Genomic DNA, 26,179 nt, shown 5'->3' with positions numbered 1-26,179 from the left:
CACTGTACAAATATAAACCTCTTTTCTCTCTTTTGTCAGTCTTTCTCTATTTGTATTGTATAACTGACAAAAATAAACAATATTTGAAAGGGAAATGATGACCAATAGAATCTTAGTTTTGTAAGAACCACTAACCTTTTATGCACACTAAACTACCATCCAGCCTGACAAGACCATCAATGTTGGGCTACCTGTGTTACCATATTCAGCAACTTGTGTTCTCAGCTGGCCTTCTGCTGCGCATGCGTGTTGAGATGCCTTTGTAAGTGCATAAACTGCTCGTATGCCAGCTGCGAGAGCCAAAATGATACGAGATCAGATTACGAAGGTGTTATGTCCCCTAATTACAAGCAGTTTATAACCACTAACCCAAATGTGATCCCCCCCCCCTCAGAGAAATCAACCACAAATCCAATTGCACAAATGGATCAATGACCCAAATGCATCCTCATATCAAATGCGCCACAACCTCAAATGGACCACTGACTCAAATGCACCATCACCTCAAATGGACCACTGACTCAAATGCACCCTCACCTCAAATGGACAACTGACTCAAATGCACCATCACCTCAAATGGACCACTGACTCAAATGCACCCTCACCTCAAATCGACCACTGACTCAAATGCACCCTCACCTCAAATGGACCACTGACTCAAATGCACCCTCACCTCAAATGGATCACTGATTCAAATGCACCCTTAAGTCGAATGCACCCTCACCTCAAATGGACCACTGACTCAAATGCACCCTCACCTCAAATGGATCACTGATTCAAATGCACCCTTAAGTCGAATGCACCCTCACCTCAAATGGACCACTGACTCAAATGCACCCTCACCTCAAATGGACCACTGACTCAAATGCACCCTCACCTCAAATGGACCACTGACTCAAATGCACCCTTAAGTCGAATGCACCCTCACCTCAAATGGACCACTGATTCAAATGCACCCTTAAGTCGAATGCACCCTCGCCTCAAATGGACCACTGACTCAAATGCACCCTCACCTCAAACGGACCACTGACTCAAATGCACCCTCACCTCAAATGGACCACTGACTCAAATGCACCCTCACCTCAAATGGACCACTGATTCAAATGCACCCTCACCTCAAATGGACCACTGATTCAAATGCACCCTCACCTCAAATGGACCATTGACTCAAATGCACCATCACCTTAAACGGACCACTGACTCAAATGCACCCTCACCTCAAATGGACCACTGACTCAAATGCACCATCACCTCAAATGGACAACTGACTCAAATGCACCATCACCTCAAATGGACAACTGACTCAAATGCACCCTCACCTCAAATGGACCACTGACTCAAATGCACCCTCACCTCAAATGGACCACTGACTCAAATGCACCCTTACCTCAAATGGACCACTGACTCAAATGTACCCTCACCTCAAATGGACAACTGACTCAAATGCACCATCACCTCAAACGGACAACTGACTCAAATGCAACTTTGTCTTAAATGCACCATTATCTCAAATGACCCCTCACCTCAAATGCTTGACCTATGGACATGGTGACCTCATCAGATAATTCCTGTTGAATGTACATGGATAAATTAGAGAAGGAAAGCATTCTGGTTTTGAGTTCAAAGCTAGTAGAACAATAAATCGCAAACTAAGCAGAAAAAAAGGTTTTTACTTTTATGACAACATTTTAAAATAAAAAAAGATTTAAAATATCTTTCGACCAGCTACTAGTAAATGATATGATATATATAAAAGTCCTACAAAAACAATTACTAGACTACGAGTTCGAGTTTTCTACGAGTCAAGAGGCGCGTATCGCCTTTTCGACTCAAAGAAAACGAGAACGAGTACTACTTTCAAATAAATGACGATTTTAATAATTCTCAGTAATAAGTAACACAAACAACGAAAACAGTATTTTACAAAATCAAAACAGCGCGCGCTCGTTTGAAATGGCGTGTTTTCTAGTGCGTGCGAGAGCGTATGCAACCGGTGTTTGAAGTGCGCGCAGATAAATGAAAATTGAAAACTTCAAAACCCTGCAAACTTCGCTACTTTCAATGTACTATTGTAAGGATGGAAAATACATTTACTAAAAAAGATTGTGAACCAAATTTCTCGAATTTGAATCAAGGTTTTTCGTCTCTTTCGCTTCAATTAGCTTTTTCGTTACTCACTATCTATGGCTCAATAGATAGTGAGTAAAGGAACCAATCAAATTGCGAGATTCGTACTAGTATGTGAGTGGATTTATACTAAATATAATTAGATATCGAATAGTATGTGTGTGTTTTTTTTTTCATGTTATAGCGGCATAACAACATGAACGGATGCATTATTTATCCTCACTCTCTACTGTGGAGAATTACGAAATAACGGCCGAAAAAAAAAATCACATAAACTTACTAGGACAGGCATATGAAAGTTTCTTTTGTTATATTAATGTCTACCTTGGGTAAAGTCAAATCTCTTACCTTTTTCTCGACCCTGAACACGTGGCAGTAATGCTTGTCAATCTTGGCGTCCTTGGCGATGTACGCGAACACACATTTATCCTCCGGGTCTTGCGTGATGTACGACACGTTCTTCATGTCGTGGTGACTCACTAGTAGCCTGGACCGAGCGTCGATGAACTTGATCCCGTTGACGGAGATGGAAAGTATTACTGAAGGTACTTTTTGAAGCTTGGCTGTCGAGAGCTTAAGAGATAGACTTATGTCAATACGTTTGGGCATCCATTCCAGTGTCGGTCAGTACCGGTCAAGTATCATGCTACCATTTGCAGCTTCGCTGTCGAAAGCTTGTGCAAGATTGACATGTCAATTAGAAAACAATGAAGCATTCGAAATAGCTTATTGCTATCACCGTGAACGAGCTGATTATATGTATCATCGTGAAAGAGCTGATTATATGTATCATCGTGAAAGAGCTGATTAAATGTATCATCGTTAAAGAGATGATTATGTATCACCGTGAAAGAGCTGATTATATGTATCATCGTGAAAGAGCTGATTATATGTATCATCGTGAAGGAGCTGATTATATGTATCATCGTGAAAAAGCTGATTACATGTATTATCATAGAAGACCTGACTGCATAATGTAAAAGAGCTTATTGTATAATCGTAAAAGAGCTTATTGTATAATCGTAAAAGAGCTTATTGTATAATCGTAAAAGAGCTTATTGTATTATCGTAAAAGAGCTTATTGTATAATCGTAAAAGAGCTTATTGTATTATCGTAAAAGAGCTTATTGTATTATCGTAAAAGAGCTTATTGTATTATCGTAAATGAGCTTATTGTATAATCGTAAAAGAGCTTATCGTAAAATAGCTTATCAGAGACCATCATGGTCTCTTGAAATATCTCAAATCTGTCAGAAGTAACATACCCTCATTTTGCGACACGCGTCAATCGTGGAAGTTACTCCAGAGATCTCTTTTACCATATGAGAGCCCAGGTACTGAAGGAAAAATAAGAAACAACGATCAACGTTGAAACTGTTTGAAAGAGTTTGAAAGAACTGTCTTCTTTTTGTATTGAAAGAACTGTCTTCTTTTTGTATTCTGCGAGCAAACAATTCCCTTTTGCAAAACCCTTTTCGCTTTTCGCTTTTTTTTCGGAGAAAACAACTAACATTGCTGGCCTAATAATGCTGGCACTATTTACATCCATAATAAGAAGTGATGTGGCTTTCCGAGCTTTAGAAAACCAGCAATGCTGGATGATGTTGTTTAGCGTTGCGTTGTTTTGTGCTGGGTTATTTTGCGTTGCGTTGCATTGTGTTGTGTTGCGTTGTTTTGTGTTGTGCTGCTCTGTGTTTTGCTGTGCTAACCTGTGTTGTGTAGTTTACGGAGCCTTTGAGGAGAACTTCTGGCTCATGGTGCCAGCGGTTTTCTTTTTTTCTCTCTTCAGTCTTCTTTTTCAGCACCTGTTGGAGACGAAATAAGCTCAATTCCTAAAGACTCTGCATCCAACTTTCCTGACACTGGATAAGACTTGCGCGACACTGTATCCTACTTGCGTGACACTGGATTCGACTTGCATGACACTGGATACGACTTTCGTGACAATGCTGTTATTTTGGTTTCATTTTGAATATTTGATTATTCTATTATCGGATTTCTTTACGCTTTAGCAATAGAATAAGCCTAAAGCCTAACGTGAAATTGAGTGATTCGAGAGAATCAGTTCGCTGCTGAGATGTAGGGCTCATCACAGTCACATAAATTCTTCTCTGCGGCAGTAAAAGATTCGTCACACAAGTTGCTTTTTATAAGCGCCTCATATTACTCCATTGTTATTAACTAAAACATACCAAATGGAAGAATACGCACGCGCCCAGCTTACCTCACTATTAAGCAGCTGCTCGGCCATTGCTAGAGCAAGCTCGCCCGAGTCCATCGCAGACATTACGTCGGAATCTGTTGGCATCTTCGGTTTAGACTCAGCGGGTTTCTCTTCAGGGCAGTACAAACTTAGTTCTGCTGTCAGCTCATTAAGCTTCGCCTCTAGGTCGAGGTCCCATGTTTTAACGCCGTCCTGCTGAAATTAATTAGAGAGTCAGGTACACAGATTAGAAGACCTTAAACTCTTCAGTAACAATACAGAAACATGCAAGGTGACATGAATGGATATAATCTAAAACTTAAGGTGTATACGAAATACTAAAAAAACACCTAATAGTTTAAGTTCTTACAAATCGCGCACACGTTTTAAAATTTGTCCCGTCAATTGTTTTTATTCCAATATTGGAAGAAAATATTATGGCAAGAATCTTAAAATTATAAAAATAATGTTCTCCCTTCATTTCTTTTTTTAAGGCCTCTCGCGGGTAATTGATTTAAAAAATTCGTTCCAATTGAAACCTGTTTAATATCAATCAATCAATCAATCAATCAATCAATCAATCAATCAATCAATCAATCAATCGTTTTAATAAACCACTTGCAGTCGTAACTGAATTACAGGTTTGTCAGCAACATCAACTAATAGCAACTAATACAAGCAACACAATATTCATTGGTACTTTACAGTGATAAAATTGTTGAACCTATTAGTTCTGCCCGAGGAGGCGTGGCGCGACTGTGAACCAGCTCTGAGGTTGTACTTTAGGTCAGTCACCACCGGCTCCTTAAGGATCCCGGACAGGAGACCGCGGGATTTACAGCTGGTTACAAATTTCTTACAGGCCACCTCTCTTCTAAAACACAATGGTTTTAGACTCGCTCGGAGTAGAGCTTCCTCATAAGTCACCCCAGGAAAGATGGTGCGCAGGGCCTTCCTCTGCACTGACTCCAGCAGCTCGCTGAGGTAACCCGGCAGCGCGGCCCATGCTGGAGAGGCGTGCTCGAGGGTTGAGCGTACAATGGAGCAGTATACTGTGACCAGGTCTTTGGAGGCGAGACCGCTCTTCTTCAGCACCCGGAGGCCGTAGAGACGCTTCATTGCTTTCTTGAATTTGGTTTCGCAATGTAAATTCCATGACAGATCATCAGAGAAGGAGTAACCCAATAGCTTATAGCTTGAAACTCGCTCTATAACAAAACCGCCAATTAAGAGGGGACTTAAAACCGTAGACTTAAAATGCAAGAAATCGATTACCATTTTATTTACATTTCTTTGGGTTTAGTCACATGTTTCGTTGTGTTGCGTAGCGACTGATGCCAGAAGCTACAATTGGCAGGTAGCTTGGGGAATTGCGGGGTATGAATTCAAGAACTGTAGCGTCGTCCACGTATTTAAGCCTGGTGCTCCACTCATCAGCAAGTCTATTCACGAGTACCGCGAACAAAAGGGGCGCCAGCCTGGTCCCTTGGGGAATACCACCACGGGGTGATATCTGGGATGACCATTTATCTTCGATCCGCACTCTTTGTTGGCGATCAACTAGAAATGCGCTAACCCAGCGTGTGGTACATTCATGCACACCTAATATTTCAAGCAAGGCATGGTGGTCAAGAGATCAAAGCCCTTGCTGAAATCTGAGAAGAAGACTCTTGTGTAACTACTTCCCCTGTCCAAAGACTCAAGAATAGTATGCAGGAAATAAACAAGCGCTTGGGTGGTAGACTTTCCCGCCACTGCGAACTGTTTATCATCAAGGCGGTTCTGCACCTGGTTAAATAATGAACTATTGGCGAAACCTTCCAGTACCTTGGACAGTTGGCACGTAAGCGAGATCGGACGCAGATCGGAATCCAGTCTTAGGGGGATTACACTTGGGAATTGGCGACACAATAGACTCCTTGAGCTCATCTGGAATGTAACCCTGGATAACAGATGCATTGTAGATATCCCGCACTACCGGTGCTAACTCAAATGCAAAGTCAATCCAAATCCTGTTGGGGGTGGAGTCGGTACCATAAGACTTGTTTGCCTTGACTTCCTTTAGCGCGCGGTATGCAGTACGGTCGTCAATCAGAAACTCGGGAGGGGTAGGGTAGAATCTTCTCGGTTCATGGGGGGACAGCGGGGTGAAGTCTGCTGTGAGACCGCCAATGAATTGGTTGAACTGCTCGGCCAGAGTTTTCACTGTCGGGCACTGATCGTTCAGCATCTGTAGGTACCACGGGGAGGCGCTGATTTCTCCTTTGAATCTTTTTATCTCACTCCACCATCGTTTGATGTTAGTGGCTTTGAGGGCGGCTACTTTGTTGTCATAGTAGCTTTTTTTTGCTACAGAACATTCCAGCTGTACCGCGTTTCGGTACTGCTTGAACGCCTCTGACTCCTTGCCTGAGTTGTGAAGGGCGGCTTGGCGGCTAGCAATAAGGGACTTCAGCTTGGGTGTTATCCACGGTTTGTCTGAGGAGGAACATTTGACCTTTCTAAGAGGGAGGTAGACATCAACAGCAGTGGAGAGTAGCTTGGAAAAGGTGTCGAACTTGTCCGTGACAAGAGACTGGTCGAACACTGCTTGCCAAGACTGTTTGGTTATCCAGGATACGAAATCCCTGATGCGGCTAGGTCTCACGTCCCGTTTCCAAGTAGATATGTTCGTGTTCTTAACCAGTGAGCAAGTATCAGCTGGAGCGATCGAGATCGTATAATGATCACTCGTTCCCAGTTTCGGCAATTGACGGGGAGAGCAGTAAAGTTTTTTACGATTCGTCAAACACCAGTCCAATATGCCGGTATCCCTGGTCAAAACCTTTATGACTTGGTCAAGACCAGTCATGCGTTTTACCTCAGCAAGTAATAAGCCAGTACTCGTGGGGTTGAAGTCGCCGGCAATTAGTATTAGGCCTTCGGGATGCTGCCGTAGGAATGACTCAACGTTAGACTGGAGATGTAGCAGCAGGACTTGGTTTTCATTTGCACCGCAGCTGGTAGGGTGGTACACAGCAGCCACGAGGACCATAGATACGCTACGAGGGAGCGGATTGGGTCTGAGCTTAATCCAAACGGATTCGACATCGGGTATCTAATAGTCGCTAAGGCGAGTGCAAAGGAAAGAATGAATTGATGTAGATGCATACTCCTCCTGCAAAGGATGGTCTGTCCCGTCTGAAACAAATGAAGTCCGATAAGTGAATGGCGGAATCCGGAATGGCAGCACTCAATCAGGTTTCGCTGACTGCCACAATATTAGCTCCATTATTATCCACCACCGCTTGTAGTTCGTCAATCTTAGGTGCAATAGATCAAGCATTGCAGTAGATGATATTGGATAGGAAGAACGGCGATCTTGGGACAGGTGCAACAGGGTCGGGCGATGCCGGGGACTCTGTGGTAAGATCCAACACAGGGAGACCGTGAGTTTTTGCGTTTAGTCCCAGCACGTTTTCTCCGATAAGGCTTCCTTATTCCCAGATTATTGAGCGTTGACCACAATTCGGCGGAGATACGTTGTTTGGGACATGTTTTCCGGAAGCACTTCAGTTCGGAGCTGTTGTAGCTAATTCTGCTTGAAGGCTCCAAGCCAGGCAATCCAAGATGGCGGGTCGAGTTCTGTCTCGGTGCCGAGGGGAAACCAAGGAGGCCATAAAACACCCAGCAGATGTTCGTGGTTGAGAAAAAGTACACAAAAATGACTATCGGGATATTACAAACGATACTAGGCGACATACTGACTTCAAGGGCGAACAGAATAGGTTCACAGACGCAACGATACGGAGCTACGAATTTTACCCCATGGTAGCCATGAGCGCCGCTGACCATCCAAAGACTGCGGTCGATCTGATCCTTGGCGAAAGTAATCACCAATGCAATACCACAGTCTCCCCCAAATAGATGCTTTTTCACACTTTATATTTCGCTAAGATTACAAAATGGCGACTGACAGAGAATAGGTACCTTATTGTCATTGGCATTTTGTGTCTGCTTTTTTAGATCGGCTAACGAGACCAACATTCTCTTCCTGTGCCCCAAAGCACTGATGTCCAGTACCTAAACCAAACGCACACAGACAAGTTACAAATAAGTTCAATAAGTCCTTGCAATTTCCCATCATTGATGGGTTTAGTAAATAACCGTGGATACATATATCTTTCACATTTTAAGAATAAATAAAAAACACATTACTTCCACCAAGTTTGTTTATAATCTACTTTGGGTATTCTGTGTAATCTTTTTAAAGCCCCACCCTACAATATGTCCCCATCCAATGCCAAATGCCTTTTTTAAGACCCCTCCTTCACACAAAATAACAATACAAAATTTGAGTTTTACTGTTTCTTGTTTTGTTTATTAAAAAATGACGCCAAATATAATTGTTTGAGTAAGGAGAAGCGTAATATACACTAAGTTAATATCATTTGCAAATTTTGTAATGGCCAAATATACATAGTATCAAATTTTTGAAAAAAAGCCTCTCTATATCAAAGTCAATCTACGTATAGAAGTACGTACGCATAGAAGTTGCAAGGCTTACCGAGGTCAGTTCCACTTCCCATATCAACATCACTCTCTCCATGGACGCGTAGCCCTGGTGCTCGAACCGAGGTACGTACTCATCGAGGCACAGGGAGCCCAACCATTCACTCGCCGATGAAAAGGACTGGGCGCTAGAGTCCACCAACTGAGGGTGAACTGGTAAAGACTTGACAGCTTCGAGAAGAATTCTGGGAAAACAAGAATGGTGAGTTTACTAAATAACCAGAAATGGATGAACGGTACCGGCAGTTAGCTTACTTTCGGTTTGACATGTCCAACACTCCAATTTCTAGCAAGTCCTGGTCTTCTAAAATACCTCCGTTCTAAAAATTGCACAAAACAAAACAGAGTGATACGGATCAAAAGTTCACACGAGGAAAGAATCTATTCCCTCTTTTGTTAGGTCTGACCTAACCTGCCACTATTTCAAGGGACACAGGGATCCCGCAGGAGGACCTGCCATCTACCATGGCCGATAGCCAAGTCTGGCAAACTATTGTGCGAGACATCTCGGCCGAGGCCGTGTGAGGGCTGAGGGGACATCGCGTGCGGAATCATGAGGAGTTAGAAAAATTAACAAAGTGTGCTTGAGAGATAAAATAGAAGCTCTTTTTTTCTTTCTTCTTTTTACACACCCCCTGACACCGTTTACATACTTACTGCCCCCCTGATCCCTCGAACTTACAAAGAAGTTGAGATCGTCAAATCCGTTGGAAACCAAATCAGACTCGTATTGGGGTAGACCAAGCGCATCAAGCCACCCAGCAACAGTCTTCGCTTTACCTTTAAAAAGTACCAACATATTACTAAGTTTCCAATAGACCAAGGATCATTGGCTGAGTGCTTGGCCATGCTGGGCGTTAAGGGAGAAAGCAACACGACTTTCACGGAAAATCAGTGGGAAAAGGACGCAAGCAGAGAAGTAGTTAAAAAAGATTACTGATTAAATCTTGTTTTCTTAAATTAAATCTTGTTTTCTTCTCCCTTTCTTCTTTCTGGCTGTTTAAAGACGCACGCTTGTTTTTCCTTCTCTATGGACGCAAGTGAACAAGGATAATCCTGACTTTAGTCTGAAGGTATGCGGGCTTGAGTTTAGCGACTGAAGTTATTCTTTTATCATCGTTCCCAAGGTCCTCTGGGTAATTTTCAATATATTCAACGCTCTAAAAACTCCGGAATGAGTATGTGCGCACGCATGCGCTGGCGTTATTGACTTCTGTCTCTAACCTAGTCCAGACCTGGGACTCTCTTTGCGCTCGACATTCTGGCTCGCGTGAATTCTTTCACGCGAGCCAGAATGTCGAGCGCAAAGAGAGTCCCAGGTCTGGACTATCTCTAACCATATTTGGAACTGACCTGCGCTTGCGATTTGGTCGTCGAGCGTGGTTGGAATCTCAATGTCTCCGATAGATGACAAAAACGCCTCGATCTGTCGATACGAAAAACGCTTGTTAAATTCTCGTTAACATATTATACACATATTTCAATAAACAAAAAAAACCCCGTCAGAGCTCGTAATACATTATCATGTTGGTAAAATGACGCTTTTTATTGTTAACATTCTAAGATTGCCTTGGATTGCCACAGGGCGAAAGTAGTTGAGAAGCGGACCCTGGTATGCGGGGAAGACCCTACCTTCTCCCATTCGGCAGACTCGTCCAGAGGGCTACTTGCATCCAGTGCACTTAACCGATACTCGCCCGGCGACTTTTCGGCTTTCTCTTCCCGTGGTTTGCTTGGTGTCGGCTCTTGTCGGGGCGGCTTACCGGCACGTGACATAGAGTCCGCCCTTTTGAAAAGCACATTCTCGTAAATCAGCGCAGACGGACCACCACCGCCTGAAGACTCCTCGCCCCCTCCACGATTTAGCGACTCTCTGGAGCCGAACGGTGACCACTGCTTGTGAAGCGAAGAGAACGCATTCTTGTCTGATCTTTTTTCGCTTTTGCCTTCTGAATCAACAATTTGCTTGGGTGGAACTTCGAAAGGATCTTGGACCCCCTCAACAGGACTTGTCCTTTGTGCCATCACTCTTAATTCTTGATCCGACATCTCGTCCCGTCGGGTGTTCAGACTCTCCCGCCGGGGGGCAGGGGTTGGGTGATTGACAGGTGGAGCTCTGTGGGACACGCCCTCAATTTGACTTGACGCCTTGACCGCAGACGACTCTGAACCATTTGAGGTGAACGCCTCGAATACAGCTTCCTCTGCCGTGGTAGGGGAGGGTGGAGGAATGCCTGGAGTGTCAGGAACTTGACCGACACTATCCCCACGAGTGACAGGCCCTTTTTTGATATCATCCCGTGCGGGGATAGGTGGTGGGTGGCTCATCCCGATCGCACTCGGGTCTAACGTGCAATACTCGCCGCCACGCGTCTCAACTGACACCTGATGTAACTGATCAAGGTTCATTTTCCCTAGTGGGGCTTCCACTCTGACTTGTTCGTACGGAGCTGGAAGACCCTGTTTACCAGAACCTTGTGGTTTTAAGGGGCTCTCTTGGTACTCATTCATAGGGCGTGTTTTTTTCGGCGGTCTCGGAGGCTCCTCCTTGATAAGGGAACCGTGTCGAGGACCTTCCCCAGATATGGGTCTACCCTCTTGACCTCCTTCTGCCACAGGTTCTCTGGCAGGTAGGCGTGGTCTAGGGGGTGGAGCTATCTCATACACAGAAGGTCTTTGGACGTCTGAAAACGCAGATGGCTCAAAAGGAACTGGCCGAGGTGCTATCTCATACACAGAAGGTCTAGTCTTCGGAGGGGTAGGAATCGGGTGAGCTTGCTCTGCAACAGGCATATTCTCAGGTTTCACGTTCATATAGTCAAGATCCTTGGGAAAGGCCAACACTTCGTAATCGCCGAACTGCTTCGTGGTAGAAGAGGCGCTCCCTGGTCCCATCAGCTCGTATCCCGGAAGTGACGCGGTGGGTTCCATATCCGGTGTCATCTGCCCCGCGCCCCGTAGACTAACCACCTCATACTGGGGGATGTCTAGAGGGCATGGCTTGTTGGGCGTGGGTTCCTTCGACCGCTCCACGAAACCGTACGTTCCGGTAGAAGCCTCCTCTGGTCGCGACTTGAACGGAGGCGGAATCTCATAGGTAGGTGTATTCATGGGTGGTGTTGGGCGGGGAGGGGGTACGTAGTCATACGTCCCACCACCCACATCCGCTGAGGTGATGTGTGGCGACGTTGTACCACTTTGGTAAACAGGAGGTGACGACGAAGCACCCAGATATGACGTAGTAGAAGTAGCGTGTGCTGTTGAAGCGCCAGGAAATGCTGCTGCGCCCACAAGGCCATAATCCCCGTCTGCAGTGGACGAGGGGAGCGGAGGGACCTCATACACAGGAGGGTGCGAGACCGTCCTTGGGTTAGGTTTAGCTTGTGAAGTTTCCACTTGAAAGTAGGCGCTATTTTCTACGTCTCTTGGCCCTAAAGGATATGAGATAATCAAAGTTTAATTCTAAAGTTTAATAAAATAACAATAACGATGTATAACTAAATAAGTGTAGAGTGTAGTATTCTTAAACTTTCGAATTGTCTCAAACCATGTGATTAACTCCCGAAAAAGTTCGCGACGTAATAATGTTCGAATGAAAATCGATACCATTTACGTGGTCCGATTTTATTCGAGTAGGCCTCGATACTACTCTGGTATTGATCAATACTATACTGGTATTATCCGAAACTGACTCGATAATATCCAAAAGTGACCCGATACTATTCAGAAGTGACCCGATATTACCCGAAAGTGACTCGGTGCCATTCGGAAATGACCCGAAACAATTTAGAAGTGACCCGATACTATCCGAAAGTGGCCCGAAATCATTCATAGGTCACTCGGCGGAGAAAGACATTCCGAATGCTTTTCCTAGAAGAGGGCTCACCGTGTCGTGATTGATCACGTGACGCCTCTTCAGCCTCGTGCCGAACAGTAGAGTACTCCTCGGGGATCGCCGATTGTGGGGGCTTCTTTGGTTGGTATGCCTGTGGTTTTGGGGGAGGCTTTGACACACAGGGTATACCAAGCATCGTATAGCCATCTTTGACATTCTGCGCACTCAGGAATGCGTCCGAGTCTGCGGCATTCGGGTCAGCGGCCATCACCAGTGCGTATCCTTCCACCGTGGATGGCTTGAGAACAGGTTTACTGTCACCTTTATCGCATAGACACATTTTTACAAATCAAACATGAGGTTTCTTTTTTTATATATAAAATGGCGACAAAGAAATTCAAGAAAAGCTTTAAGTAGCACCTGCTACTAATGGAATATGAAAAAATATGAGAGAGTGTAACAACACAGCACAAAATGTAATAAACGGAGAGGGATTACTTTTCCGTGGTTTAGATTATGTATAGAGGATTTAAATGGCTCACACTATACATCAGCAAGGTTTGAGTTATTAATGCACAGCCTGTACAGAAACCTGGCTGTCTGTGAGCACATATCTATCTTACAGATCACTTCACAAGTCATTCAATAAACATGGATGGTTATTTAGGTCAATGAATCAATCTGAATGTCTCAATTTTTTTTTTTCAACTTCCAATAGCGCTAAAATCAGTCTTCATTTCTTTTACTTTCCCATGTTTTAACTGACCTGGAGGTTGTGGCGTACCTGGGACAACGTCATAACTTGTCTGGGTCGTCTACGAAAAACAAAAAACAACAGAATGAAATAATGATAATAATTAAAACATATTTGAAGCGGACACCTATGGAATATATGGGATGTAAGATCCTGGCCCAGCGAGCTGAAAACCACTCCTTCAAAACAAGGATTGTTCGATATGTGAGCCTTACTTTTAGGTAGTCAGCTCCATCGTGTGGTATAACTGTTGTCATTTCCGTCACGGCAGCATAAGCAGGTGACTGGTCAGGTCTTGTGATAGCCTGTGGCGTGACAGCTTGAGACGTGTTTGCCTGAGAGCCTTGCGAGCCGGACCGAAATCCTGAGAGTAAATATAAAAGTAAAAACTATCAAAAAAGAACAATGGCATTTATATCGTAACTTCTGCATTTTGACAGTGAAAATAGTTTCTCAACTTGATAACGTATTTTAGATCTGGACGCTGCAACTCAAAAGCCCATCAGAGGACACTAAGGGAACTTGTTATCCAATCAGCGGACACCGAGGGAGATTGTTAGAGACAATCAAAGGACACTGGGGGAACTAGTTAGCCAATCAGAGTACACTGAGGCAACTGGTTAGCCAATCAGAGGACACTTACCCGGTGGACTATGTGCCGGCACGTAGTCGTACGTGGACTGCTGATGAGGCTGAAAATAACACGCAAAATAAGTAACCACTAGAGAATATGAAAAGTCAAAAGGCGACCGCTTGGTTAAAATCCAATAAAGCACCTTTTTGTTAAATATTAAAGGTTATATTTCTTAAAAGAAATACAGACGGCTAAAAGTAATCTATTACGAAAATATAAATTCTAAAAACTACGTGTGGTGAGCATACACTTTATATTCGACATATTTTGTGGAAAAACAAACAATTCTACAAGCTTGATAAAACTACGGATAAAGAATATTTTTTGCATGTAAACGACGATAAATGTGATATTCAATTGGATGAATGGCATTGAAACCTTACCAAAGAAGCCGCCCTATTCCCGGGGACAGAGTCATAGGTATCACACCGCCTGAAACCTTCAAGGCAAACGCGAAACAAAAACATGGTTAGAGCACGGTCTGCTTTTTGCTCTTTACACAACAACCAAACAGTACCACATAATAGAACCGCAATAGATGATAAATCTTAATTACTTATACAGATAATGGAGTCACCTTTACAAATGGAAAATGTCAAACAAACAAGATGTGAAGGAGATAAGATAAGGTGAACTATAAAAGCCATCCACCTTCCAAGCGCCCCCATATCATCAGTTTTGATGCGATCTTTTACATTTTTAAAAGATTTAAAAACATGAAGATTCTGGGCTCATAGCAATTAGCTAATAATTCTGAGATCATAACAGTTATTTGATGAACAAGATTTCATAAAAGGAGGCCTTTGTAAAATATGGTATAACCAATAAGATGTCTTTAAAGAATCTTAACCATAAAGTGACAAAATGGCAACAACATCAATCTTCTGGAAATTGAAGAATTTATCCTGTCACGCAAACACTCTCGAGCCGACTTGTGTGATGTTAGTGCTGCTGCGGAGATGTATACACCTATTTCAAATAAAACACACTAGAAACTGGAATTTTCGTCTTTAATAAGACTTCTTCAGGGAAGACTGAAGAAGGTTAATCGTTACAAGCTTCAGTCTGCCCCGAAGAAGTCTTATAAAAGACGAAAATTTGGCAGAGACGAATGTCAGTTTTTGGTGTGTTGTAATTATTTTTCCGGTTCACTAACACGACTATTTGGGCTTTTATTCCTATTTCAAATAAGGTTGCACTCGAGAACCCATGCGTCATAACCCGCGGTGGTTCACGGGTAACGTATAATAGGGTGAATCCTTGTAATTGAAAGCCGTGTGAATGTTCATAAGAAACTCTAAACCTTTTGAAACCTTGATTTGTATTTTTTTTTTCCCTTATTTGCTTATTTAATTCATACCCATGAAGCCCTGCGGATTACGATACACAAATTCTCTGAGTGATGCCTTATTTGAAATAAGTGTATTCGAAGGAAACCAACTTGAATCATTGTCAAATCTATCTATATCACAGTAAACCACTGTGAAATTATATTAAAAAATAGTCTATCAATACAAGGTGAATCCTTGTTATTGAAAGCCGTGTGAATGTTCATAAGAAACTCTAAACCTTTTGAAACCTCGATTTGTATTTTTCCCCTTATTTGCTTATTTAATTCATACCCATGAAGCCCTGCGGATTACGATACACAAATTCTCTGAGTGATGCCTTATTTGAAATAAGTGTATTCGAAGGAAACCAACTTGAATCATTGTCAAATCTATCTATACCACAGTATATCACTGTGAAATTATATTAAAAAATAGTCTATCAATAATAATATTTGAAAGATGATATTCAAATAAAGCCACAACAACAGTGCCACACAAGTTAGCTGTAGTGTCTTAAAAAGACTGGGTTTCTGATCTAAATGTTAAATTTGCTGAAAATCTTATTCATTTTTAAATAAGCAATATTTCTACAGGCAGGTACAGTTGAGCAAAAGCTGGTTAGAATGGAGCCTTGAAGTTTGTCTGAAAATAATGAGAACGAACAGTCCAGGCAAATCTACGAAATCACGAAATATTTTAGAAAATGAACGATTGTGTATCTAGAGCTTTCATTTTGCGGCCACTAAAACAACTCATGCAGGGAAGAACTTGGTAGAGACCTTAAGGGGGTGTGTGTGGCACACCAACCATGCAGGAAAAGGGACATAATTATATCCTGTGTTTAATTACCATAGAGAGGTCTGGGATGGCTGAAGATATTAATGGGGATTGGGACGTATTGCTCTGAATTGTTCAAGCTGGGTAGCCTTACTTACAAGAGAGAGACCTGGAACCATTGGGAATGGGAAATATTGGTCTGTGTTGTACAAGTTGGGTAGCCTGGGTATACTTACCAGAGATAGGCCTTTGACTGCTTGGAATGTCATCATAATAGGATTGGGACTTTCGGCTCTGCATAGTGCAAGCGCGTTGTGGAAGGGAGTTGCCCTACAGAAACGTTATTAGTTTTCTATAAGTTTTGGCATGTACTGGAGCATGGCCAGGTCAAGCTTTAGTGCCATTTGACACACAAGGGCTAAAGAACTACAGTGGAACCTTATTATAATGGGTCCCAACAAGAAAATAACCTCTTTAAAACGGACATTTACCAAAGTTTTAGTTCTTCAGTAAAGCATTATGGATAAAGTACATAAGTATTATGGATAAAATCACACATGGGGTACATACAGATACACAAACGGGGTACATACAGGGACACATATAGGGACACCACATACAGTAGGGTGCATGCAGGTGTAGAGACGTTCATAAGGACTATTCAACTGCATTTCTTTAGTACAGGGCTTCTGGAATTACGCACTTATGCGGAAGCGTATAATTTAGGTTTCTCTGCGAAATCCGCGTAATCCACAAATTTCTGCGTAACCCCGCGTAATTTGGCTAAATTTTGAAAGACAAAACATTGAAGTACACAGCCGATGTGTTCTTTTAGGGTTCTTATCTCTATTTCTCGTAAAAAAAGACAGATATTCTTCGTAAGAGTGCGATATTTCGAACTGGATTTCAAAAACAAATAAAATGTGTTCTTTGCTAAACCGCAAAGGCCTAGGACTAATAATAAAATACCTTTTTTAATTGGCTGGTGGCCAGGAGCCAATATAAACTCGCCTAAGATATTTTTGCGCAAAAAATGAACCTTTTCAAGTTATTTCGTGCTTTCCTTCGGTACAAAATGTAGTTTGGGCGTAACAGTTGATATTCCGTGTAATTTAGCACGTTATTCAGTAAAGAATCCCGCAAAATTTAAGAAAAATGTATTGCAAAATCCCGGGTAATTTAGCGCGTAATGATTGATTTTCCGCGTAATTTAGCAAAGAACCCCGCGTAGTTTTGAGTTTTTTTCCGCGTAATTCAAGAAGCCCTGTTAGTATTCTAATTTTCAAATGGATCACAATTTGTGTCCTTTGACTGGCTAAATGTTGTGATTGAAGCCATAATAAAGCAGTTAATCGGCTTTGAAAGTAAGAACTACTCAAAATTGGAGTAACAATTTGTGAGTTTACCTTTTCGCTAGTTTCAATTGAAGACATTGATGATGCAGAAGACAAAGATCTGGTTTTCCTCTGGGAGTGCTCTATAAAAAAAATGTTAGGGTCTCCACCAGGTTCAGTAAGTAAATAGCTATACATTCAATGCTACCCACCATAGATGAGGACGCTGATCTCTTTGGCTTTTGCTGAAGGATGACTCATCAAGAGATCCATCACTGTTTGCTGATTTTTGTCTTTCACAGAAATGTCCACATCTGAACAAAAATAGAAGGGATTAAAATTGTAAATGATCTGGACAAACTTCCTGAGAATTAAAATCCATACTGTAGCCCAGAACGACTGTATGCTGGATAGTTTCGTGCTCATTTCTTTTATAACCCATGAAAGAACTGCATGTTGCTACACTCAAACTTGTCGTCTGAAATAGGCATATACTGCATAAAAGAATATTTACCACACTGTAACAATAGGTTGCAGACATCAAGCTTGCCAAATAAGGCAGCCTCATGCAGAGCGGTTCCAGAGTCACACTACAGAACACAAAACATGGCAGTCAGAACATACTGTAATTAGTTAAATGTTGAAAACTTGACCTGCAATTTTGTTGTTGTTTAAAATTCTACCCCATGCTAGAAAGAAGACTTTTCTGTGAACATTAAGAGAGGATGATGTTACACTGACACATTTCAATTCAATTCAAAAGAATGTCAATTAAATTGGGAAAGTGGTTAAAAAAATGAGGATATGAAATTTTTGGCTCTCTCTGACCCCTCGTCATCACCTGTATGGCTGAGTACCCCCTCACCCTTGGTGTCTTACCTGAGTATTAACAGCCATCCCACAACCCAATAGATTAGAAACAATGCTGATATGGCCATTTCTTGCTGCCAGATGTAATGGAGTGTGAGTTTTAACGAGATTTTGTAGAAGATTTGGGTGATAATTTAGCAGCAGTTTAACCTAGACAAAGCAAACAAACCCTAATAAATACTTCCATAAACTGTAGTCATCTCTATTAATTCTCATCATGATAACCTTTGTACTTCATGTGGTAGGGATTTCCATTGAGGGAGCCATTTTCTCCAAGGAATCTCACCCTAATGTATCTTGCAGTGGTTCTTAATCTTCATTCATATTACTGTAGGGTATGTTTCAGTTGATATGAGTGGTTCATCTGAAAATCTCCCTTGGTCTATTTCCTAGAAAGCAGGTTAGCGCTAACCCAGGTTTTAGTATACAGTATGGCTATTGGAACATTTGATTGGGTAAGAACCTTATTTTATCTTGGGCTAGCATTAGCCTGCTTTCTAGGAATGGGCCCTGGCTTACGCCTGCAAAACAAGTGATACTATGGATGGAATAACTTTGCATCCATAGAAAGTGTATATTTAGTCTAAATTAAGTGAAATACCAAAAAACTGCTTTGTCAAGCGGATTGTGATTGCATAAGAATCCATGGTTACTAAATCTGTAAACAAATGCTCTTGTTCTTTTTAAGGCATTTTAGCAATGCTGCCTTCATCAGTAATAACAAGTTTAGGACCATCAACAATACTTCAGTTTACAAAGGACCATTAACACATCTGTTTCTTTTTAATCATTTGTCTCATAGCCTGATGAGTATCAGGAGATTTTATTTCCCTCTGGTATAAACTTAGAGGATTATTTTCCATTGCAATAAAAACATACTCACAGTCTCTATCCTCCCATACTGTGCAGCAAGGTCCAGGGCTGACTCCTTCCGACAGTTTCTTATGTAGGGGTCAGCATGGTTCTATACAAAATGCATTACAGGACATATGTAGTACAATGTATAAGAATGGGTAGATCTCTAAATCTTACATTCAAAGTGTAATACATTAGTGTAATATGACAAGATAATTTTATGAGTTCAGTGTCTGTATTTTTTTGAGCCCTGCTTCAGGGTGAGAAAATATTTTGCTAAAAGAGTACATACTTTACACAACTTGTAAACAAGCAAATCTTGAAACAGGTTGAATCTCAGTGACATGGACACGTCATGTGAATCAAGACTTTATAAGCTTAGAAAATGAACAATGATTTTTATTGGCTAATACAGTACATTTGAAAATTCCATTCTTAACTGTCCAATGAAATTGGCAAAGAAAGATAGTATAGCTGCATCATAAAATTTCCTCATAAATTCATAACAACACAAAAGCATACAGTAGGTACCTTTTCAATGCTACACTTAATACAAATCTCTTATTGGTGAAGTTTGTCAGCTGTACGAGAACTTATTGGAACTGGCTCAGAAGTCTGTAACTGATACAGTAACTTAATACCAAACTCTCTAATAATATAGTGTACCTCTAGCAGGACGGCGACCACTTGGTTGTAGCCATACTGGGAGGCTGAGTGCAGAGCGGTGTCCAGAGTTCCATTCTGCAACAAATAACATCTCAATACTGCAGTTTCTGGTAACTAAAACTCCAAGGAAAATTGAAATTATCAGGAGTTTTGAGTTGTTGGGAATCCCAATGGAAAAAGTGAAACATTAGGAGGGAAGCAATGGAAAAATTGAAAAAGTGAACATAGAGGAGTTTACTGGACGTTGAAAAAGTCTATAAAACTCAAAGTTTTCCTGTTATGGTTTGGTTGAAAACAGCAGAAATATATCAAAAAGAACACATTTTCTTGTGCTGCTATTGAATACCAATTTAAATTACACATATCTTGATTTTGGCAGTTGTCATCAACATTGTTGTCATCCTAGCTTATTGATTACTTATAACAACAAACCTGTTCATTGACATTTGCTTGTGAAGGGCCAGTATTGATGAGCACTCGTGACACTTCAGCATGTCCATTGAAGGCTGCCAAGTGCAGAGGGTAGTTGCCTTTAATGCAAAAAGCAATTATGTTATAACCTGTTTCAAAAGGACAGTTGTATTGTACTGTAATAGCTTGAATAGGTGCCATTGCACTTATTTTATTTTTCATGACCAAGGCAATACAATGGGGCACTTGTACATGGGGCTTATACAATGGGGCGCTTATTTAAAAATGTTTTACCTCTAGATCAAAAACACTCTTTACAATTAGCAAGGAGTAAAAAAATCTCAGAATCTCAAACAAGTTTCCAATGATCAAATATTGGGGTGGGTAATACTGTCTGTTTTGGTAACTTCCCTCCAAATAATATACAGTCCCTGTCTTCATTAAAGTCAAAATGGTTAGAGACACTTATTCTTGTTTTTCCTATTTAGATGAGGTCTTATTCCTTTCAATTCATAAATACAAGGACATTTTACTAGATACATTAATAACATACTGTTGTGATAACAACAACAACAACAGCGGTAGACGTACAAATACCTGAATGATCTGGAATATTGGTTGATGCATCATATTTCAATAGCAGCTCAACTGCACTCCTAAGCAAGAGGAATTACCCTTATTTTAGCACATCACAATTCATTATCTATATTTTCAGAGTTATAGCTAGCAGGGGATAGTTGCCCCCAGCCCTCCTCAAACAGGGGAGGGGTCTAGGAGTTTTTAATTGTACAGGCTGAAACAAAGATTTAAAAAGGGGGGAAACCATTGATTTCCTTTTCAGCATAATCTATGAGAATAAAAGTGGGAGGGCTTGCCCCATCCCTAGATGGGCCCATGCCATATAATGGATAGTGCTTTCACTCTGTATTTGAATAAATAAATTTTAAGTATTTGGGATATAATGACAGTTTCTTGGAATAATGTCGTCTAATATGCATCAGACAGGAAGATCTGAGCAAACTTGATATGTTATCAGTCTGATAGAGCTGTCATCTTCCTAAACCCTTCAGACATACGTGAATAATAATAAGTACTTCACTTACAGCACACTTTGACTAAAACGCTGTTCATTGAATGCAAGTGCGGGAAATGTTTACATTTTTCTAGCACCGCAAGTTCGTGTCAAAAGTAAACAGATACCTAAAAAGAGCGCTTAAAAATGTTAGTTGCCTTAGACAGTCGGGATACACATGACTTATAATAGATTTTTAAAACCGCCGTGCGCTTTGCTGAAACGAGATATGTTTTACCTCTGGATCACCTAATTATAACCACGGAATCTTGCAAGGGCAAAGCGCGGTACCCTACAGTATCTCAAAATCCCCACTAAGCTTTACTAAATTGCACATCAATATTTTCTTGAACACTAAGAAACAAGACAACCTAGACGTAAAGCCAAAAACATGTTGTTAAAACTTCGTATACAACCTTCCTCGAACGTAAAACTTGCAGCATTTCAGCTCACTGCTTGGTTCCTTACCTATGTCCATTCATGGCCGCGTAATGCAAAGGTGAATAGCCCATCTCATCTTGGTAATTAGGGTTCACACTCCTGCCCATAATGCTAGAGAAAAAAACACAGAGATCCATATTAATGCCGCAAAAACAACTAGTAAATACACCCTGATCAGAAGGGATGATCGGACGTACTTGTGCAGGCTTGACTTCTTGTTTCTTTGGCCCAGCAATTTCTCAATCTGGGCGACGTTGCCATTTTTAGCGGCGTTGATGAGCTCGTTTTCCTTCCCCATGATTGCTTAGATGACGTTGCTTTGGAGCAAGCTTGTGTAGGAAGTTATTACTTGACGGAAGTTGTGCTAGCAAGGTGAGAGATCGCCATTTTGTGTAATACTTTGGAAGTTCAGACCCAGTCCTCCGACATGCGCGGTGAGCCTTACGACCACAAACCATCAGAATTTTTTTTGCGGCGCCCATACTGCATGAGGATCACGAACAATCATCATTGCCAAGCCCTGCTATAGTAACAACACATCGTTGTTCTCTGATCCAAATTTCCTGTTTCCAATTATTATCATTATTATCATTATTATCATTATTATCATTATTATTATTATTATTATTATTATTATTATTATTATTATTATTATTATTATTATTATTATTATTATTATTATTATTATTATTATTATTATTATTATTATTATTATTATTATTATTATTATTATTATTATTATTATTATTATTATTATTATTATTATTATTATTATTATTATTATTATTATTATTATTATTATTATTATTATTGTTGTTGTTGTTGTTGTTATTATTATTATTATTATTTTTATTATTATTATCCAGCTTCATCTTTTTCGATCGAATTTCGATTGTCGGTCTCTGTTTTCAATCTTTTTATTTCATTGCTTGGTCCTCACAAGCTTTTAAAGCAACCCAATCATGTAAAAGATATGTATGAAAAGAACTCAAAAGGAAATACAACGATACAACTGTTTAATTAACGAATCGTTTAGCAATCAATCGTTAAATGTAATTAATTGTAATTATGGGCTATCAGGGTTGCATTTTACATTTTTAAAAGAAATAATTACTTTTCCTTTACAAGTTTGTTGTTTGCTGCTTATAATGTTCAAAATAAATTTCTATTATTATATAGTATTTTTTTCATTATTTAAAAATGAGGTATGAGGTAGGTAGGCCCCCCTCATCAGGAGCCAAAGTGCTCCCCTTAACTATACACAGCGGACAAATGCACCAAATATAGCCTAGAAGATGTTAATCAATATTAAGACCGGTGCCCGCTGGTACCGTTAGCGGATCCATAGATAAAGAGCAATTCTTTTTTAAGACATCTGGTGTTGCGGGTACCCTGTGGTTAGATTTTCGAACCTTTTCATGAGACAAAAACGATCAAAATGCACATATTTGGGAACAATTTCTATATTAGTATTAATCAGTATTAAAGGCATCCTCTTGGCTATCTTTATGACAAGTTTGGTGCTTTTATCCGCCATATAGATTGAAACACTAAGGGACCCGACTATAACCTATCCCTCATGTTAGCCTATTGCTCAGGTATAGGGGCACACTTCTTTTCACTCTCTCCGCCCTCTGACACTGATGCACATATATCCTTAGGCTCCCTATGATAGTTAACATTAATGTCTTAACATTAATTGTCACATTCGTTGCACCTGCTTTACTCGTTTCCCATGATCCCTTGAGTCACTGCGCTTATGGTCTGTGCGCACGAGTCTGCTAATTCTCACTGGATGCAGCACGAGACCTCGTTGCCAAGCAACGATATGCTTGTTTTAGGACCAACACTAAAGCCTATCCCGAGAAACTTGGCTTCGAATCCATCGACCCCTAACCCAACACCTGTATCAAGGGCCAAGCCGACTTTTACTCCAATAGGACCTGCCTGAGCGGACGCTGTGCCGATACCAGCCGTCGCCATAGCTTTGACCCCTAAGACACTTGCTTCCGCGCTTGCGCCAGCGTTAGGACCTCTCGCAGCTGCCTCGAAGATACTGTACTCTGCCTTTGCCTCGCCTACTCCAGCCTCGGCGAATGCACCGGCCTTGGGTATTCGCCTTCCATGCTTATCCTCGCACCAGGCATACTTGTCGGACCTACTGAACGTCTTGTTCGCCTCAGAGTCCCCCGGTCGATCAAATGTATCAATCATTTTGAGTGCCGCGGACGTGCTGACGCTCACACTAGCTACTTGCATTTTAGGGGTCTTGGAATTCATCTGTTCTTTTATGTTCTGTTTCACATTCTTGGGGGTAAAAGATTTTTTCACGGACTTGGCAAATTTGTTAGTATTTTCTTTGTTGGGCACCTTCAGGCAAGGGACATCGCTTGTCACCGTCATGTACACTCCTTTAGGCTCGGCTTTGTTCCCTCCGCCGCCGAATCTCATTAAAACGTGCTTGTTGTCATACCGCATTTTGTTACGAAAGGCCCATCGCTTACTTTTGCTTTCATTTGGTGTGGCTGAAACAAATTGATACAGGGAATAAATCAGTCCTAACTTTATTGAATGAACGAGGTCTCCCAAGCAAAAACAACAGAAAAGAAGATCATGACAATAGCAACCACCTAATCAAAACATAGATTTCATTTTGTGGCGGTCGTCTGCCCGCCACAAAAGATGATATAAGTTCCTGCACCATTTTCCATGCATAAAAGCAGAGTATGACTAAAGCCTACTGATCAAGAGAAGAAAAAAATATGGTAAAAATATATGGTGAAATATCCTGTTAATGAGACCTCTAAAGAAGATTCCAGCCGACCTGGCTGGAATCCCCTCCTCAAAGTCAAATGGTCTGATCCTAAGCTCACCTTTACTAAAATTGCTATGCCCTCCCCCCTCCTCAAAGTTAAATGGTCTGATCCTGAGCTCACCTTTACTATCATTGCTATGCTATGTGTGTGTGTGTGTGTGTGTATGTGTGTGTGTGTGTGTGTGTGTGGGGGGGGGGGGGGGGGGTTGGTGGTTTTGGGGGGAGGGGTGGGTGGTGGTTTCAAATTCTTAAGCGCTATTTATAAGAACGCGGGGGATAACCTAGGTTTTTATGCACGGGATTTCAAACTGTTTAACAAATGTTTTGTCGGTTGCATATGTACCGCTTGAAACTAGTCGATTAAAAAAAACCTTCACATATAAAAAAAACACCCGCTCAAAAAAGTGGAGGGGGGGCACTGCCCCCCCACTTTCAAAAGTAGGGGGGGCTGGCACCCCCTGCCCCTCCCCATCCGCCTCCCCTGTCCCCTCCTCAAAGCGAAATGGTCTCCCTCTATAGCTTTACCTTTACTGTCATTGCTATTGCTTTGTTTTGACGGATGTACCAGGTCCACCTCTTCATCATTTTCTACGTCTGCAAATGTATTTCAAGTATCGGTTCTAGTCAATTGTAAAAATTCCGATAGATATCTTTAAAAAGGAAAATCAGGAAAAGCAATTTATTACTGTCATCCAATACCTGCTACCTTACTGCCTTCGATTTCTTTTTCCAATGACATCGTTCCTGTTTTCAGCTGTAGAAAATAAACAGATAACACAGTAGTAGCCTCGTTATGGGGCTGCGCACAAGTTGCTATTACACAAAAGTCCAAACAGAACCATAAATTTGAGTTAATGAGCGTGATGTCTCCCAGTTCCTGAAGACAATAATGAAAACCTTACAAGAAAACACTCGCAATACTTTCATTTTTGCCGTGGTTTTAAACATTTAAGCAGCAAGATCAAAAGATTATTACAAATAGTTCCTAAGCATCTTCCATGCCCATATGTGCAGTAAAGCTATATACGAAAATGAGAGCATTTATTTGGTTTTACCTTACCTTCCTCGTGTTTGATCTGCCTTCTACACCAGAAGCTGAGCTTGCTGTGTATCCAAATGCGCAAACACTTGTTTATATAGCTTTCCAAGAACCCATTGTCAGCTTATTCTCGGAATTTACAGGTTTGGCCTTATGCAAAAGGGAAATGTCCCTTCTTTGCTCGTTGTCATGTTTGAATTGTACTGTAACAATTATGTTATCGAGTGCGCTGCGAACTCTCGCCTATATTCCTTCAAGAGCATCCCCAAAATGCATTTTTAAAATGAATATTATGGTGAAATAATTGTGTAGATAATAAAGCCACTGCTTTGCTTTATACAGCAGTAATCATGTATGTCGTGTCAAGAAAATTCCCCTTAAATACTGTTTTCAGAAATCCCCCATTTCCCCGAATTTAAACTTTGACCACAATGTAAACGTTCCTGTACTGTAACAGAATGTCG

The 26,179-nt window shown here is 41.2% G+C and overlaps 2 protein-coding genes across 7 annotated transcripts; both read right to left on the bottom strand.

Moving 5' to 3' along the window:
• Positions 1-36: 36 nt before the first annotated feature.
• Positions 37-22,284, bottom strand: LOC5514998 (ankyrin repeat and sterile alpha motif domain-containing protein 1B). 3 transcript variants are annotated; one of them, XM_048729084.1, is made up of 29 exons: positions 22,059-22,284; positions 21,889-21,972; positions 20,946-21,004; positions 20,370-20,467; positions 19,938-20,012; positions 19,300-19,380; positions 18,426-18,566; positions 18,061-18,136; positions 17,759-17,860; positions 17,619-17,689; positions 16,449-16,542; positions 14,488-14,543; positions 14,114-14,162; positions 13,686-13,834; positions 13,483-13,531; positions 12,768-13,037; positions 10,514-12,312; positions 10,235-10,307; positions 9,564-9,661; positions 9,137-9,201; positions 8,877-9,066; positions 8,300-8,392; positions 4,352-4,543; positions 3,837-3,932; positions 3,393-3,464; positions 2,476-2,700; positions 1,524-1,568; positions 149-290; positions 37-112 (listed from the first exon to the last, which is right to left on the bottom strand). In XM_048729084.1, the coding sequence occupies exons 1-28, from the start codon at positions 22,157-22,159 to the stop codon at positions 222-224; spliced, it is 4,572 nt and encodes a 1,523-aa protein (XP_048585041.1). In that variant the 5' UTR covers positions 22,160-22,284; the 3' UTR covers positions 37-112; positions 149-221. The 3 variants fall into 3 exon arrangements, with proteins under 3 accessions (XP_048585041.1, XP_048585040.1, XP_048585042.1); XM_048729083.1 differs by having other exon boundaries at positions 4,352-4,546; positions 22,059-22,283; XM_048729085.1 differs by having other exon boundaries at positions 4,352-4,546; positions 13,501-13,531; positions 22,059-22,283.
• A 1,361-nt stretch (positions 22,285-23,645) lies between these two features.
• LOC5514999 lies at positions 23,646-26,042 on the bottom strand. Of its 4 annotated transcripts, none has more exons than XM_032384598.2 (4): positions 25,732-26,042; positions 25,376-25,430; positions 25,202-25,270; positions 23,646-24,386 (listed from the first exon to the last, which is right to left on the bottom strand). In XM_032384598.2, exons 2-4 carry the CDS (start codon positions 25,413-25,415, stop codon positions 23,650-23,652), a joined length of 846 nt encoding a protein of 281 aa, XP_032240489.2. In that variant the 5' UTR covers positions 25,416-25,430; positions 25,732-26,042; the 3' UTR covers positions 23,646-23,649. The 4 variants fall into 4 exon arrangements, with proteins under 4 accessions (XP_032240489.2, XP_032240492.2, XP_032240488.2 ...); XM_032384601.2 differs by having other exon boundaries at positions 25,383-25,430; positions 25,732-26,041; XM_032384597.2 differs by having other exon boundaries at positions 25,737-26,041.
• Positions 26,043-26,179: the final 137 nt, after the last annotated feature.

Source organism: Nematostella vectensis, chromosome 6 (assembly GCF_932526225.1).
Source record: "Nematostella vectensis chromosome 6, jaNemVect1.1, whole genome shotgun sequence".
In the NCBI taxonomy this organism is placed as follows: Eukaryota; Metazoa; Cnidaria; class Anthozoa; order Actiniaria; family Edwardsiidae; genus Nematostella; species Nematostella vectensis.
Note: the sequence above shows the minus strand (reverse complement) of the source record. Positions and strands in the feature narration are given on the sequence as shown.

Excerpts from the sequence above, each read along its gene's own strand:
- LOC5514998 (XM_048729083.1), bottom strand. The coding sequence starts at position 22,159 with ATGGGGAAGGAAAACGAGCTCATCAACGCCGCTAAAAATGGCAACGTC. Across the intron at positions 20,468-20,945 it reads CAATATTCCAGATCATTCAG|GCAACTACCCTCTGCACTTG; the intron begins GTATTTGTACGT and ends TTTGCATTAAAG. Across the intron at positions 13,038-13,482 it reads AGGTACGCCACAACCTCCAG|GTGACAGTAAACCTGTTCTC; the intron begins GTCAGTTAAAAC and ends TATGCGATAAAG.
- LOC5514999 (XM_032384598.2), bottom strand. The coding sequence starts at position 25,415 with ATGTCATTGGAAAAAGAAATCGAAGGCAGTAAGGTAGCAG. Across the intron at positions 25,271-25,375 it reads CGAAGGCAGTAAGGTAGCAG|ACGTAGAAAATGATGAAGAG; the intron begins GTATTGGATGAC and ends ATACATTTGCAG. Across the intron at positions 24,387-25,201 it reads CAATAGCAATGACAGTAAAG|CCACACCAAATGAAAGCAAA; the intron begins GTAAAGCTATAG and ends AATTTGTTTCAG.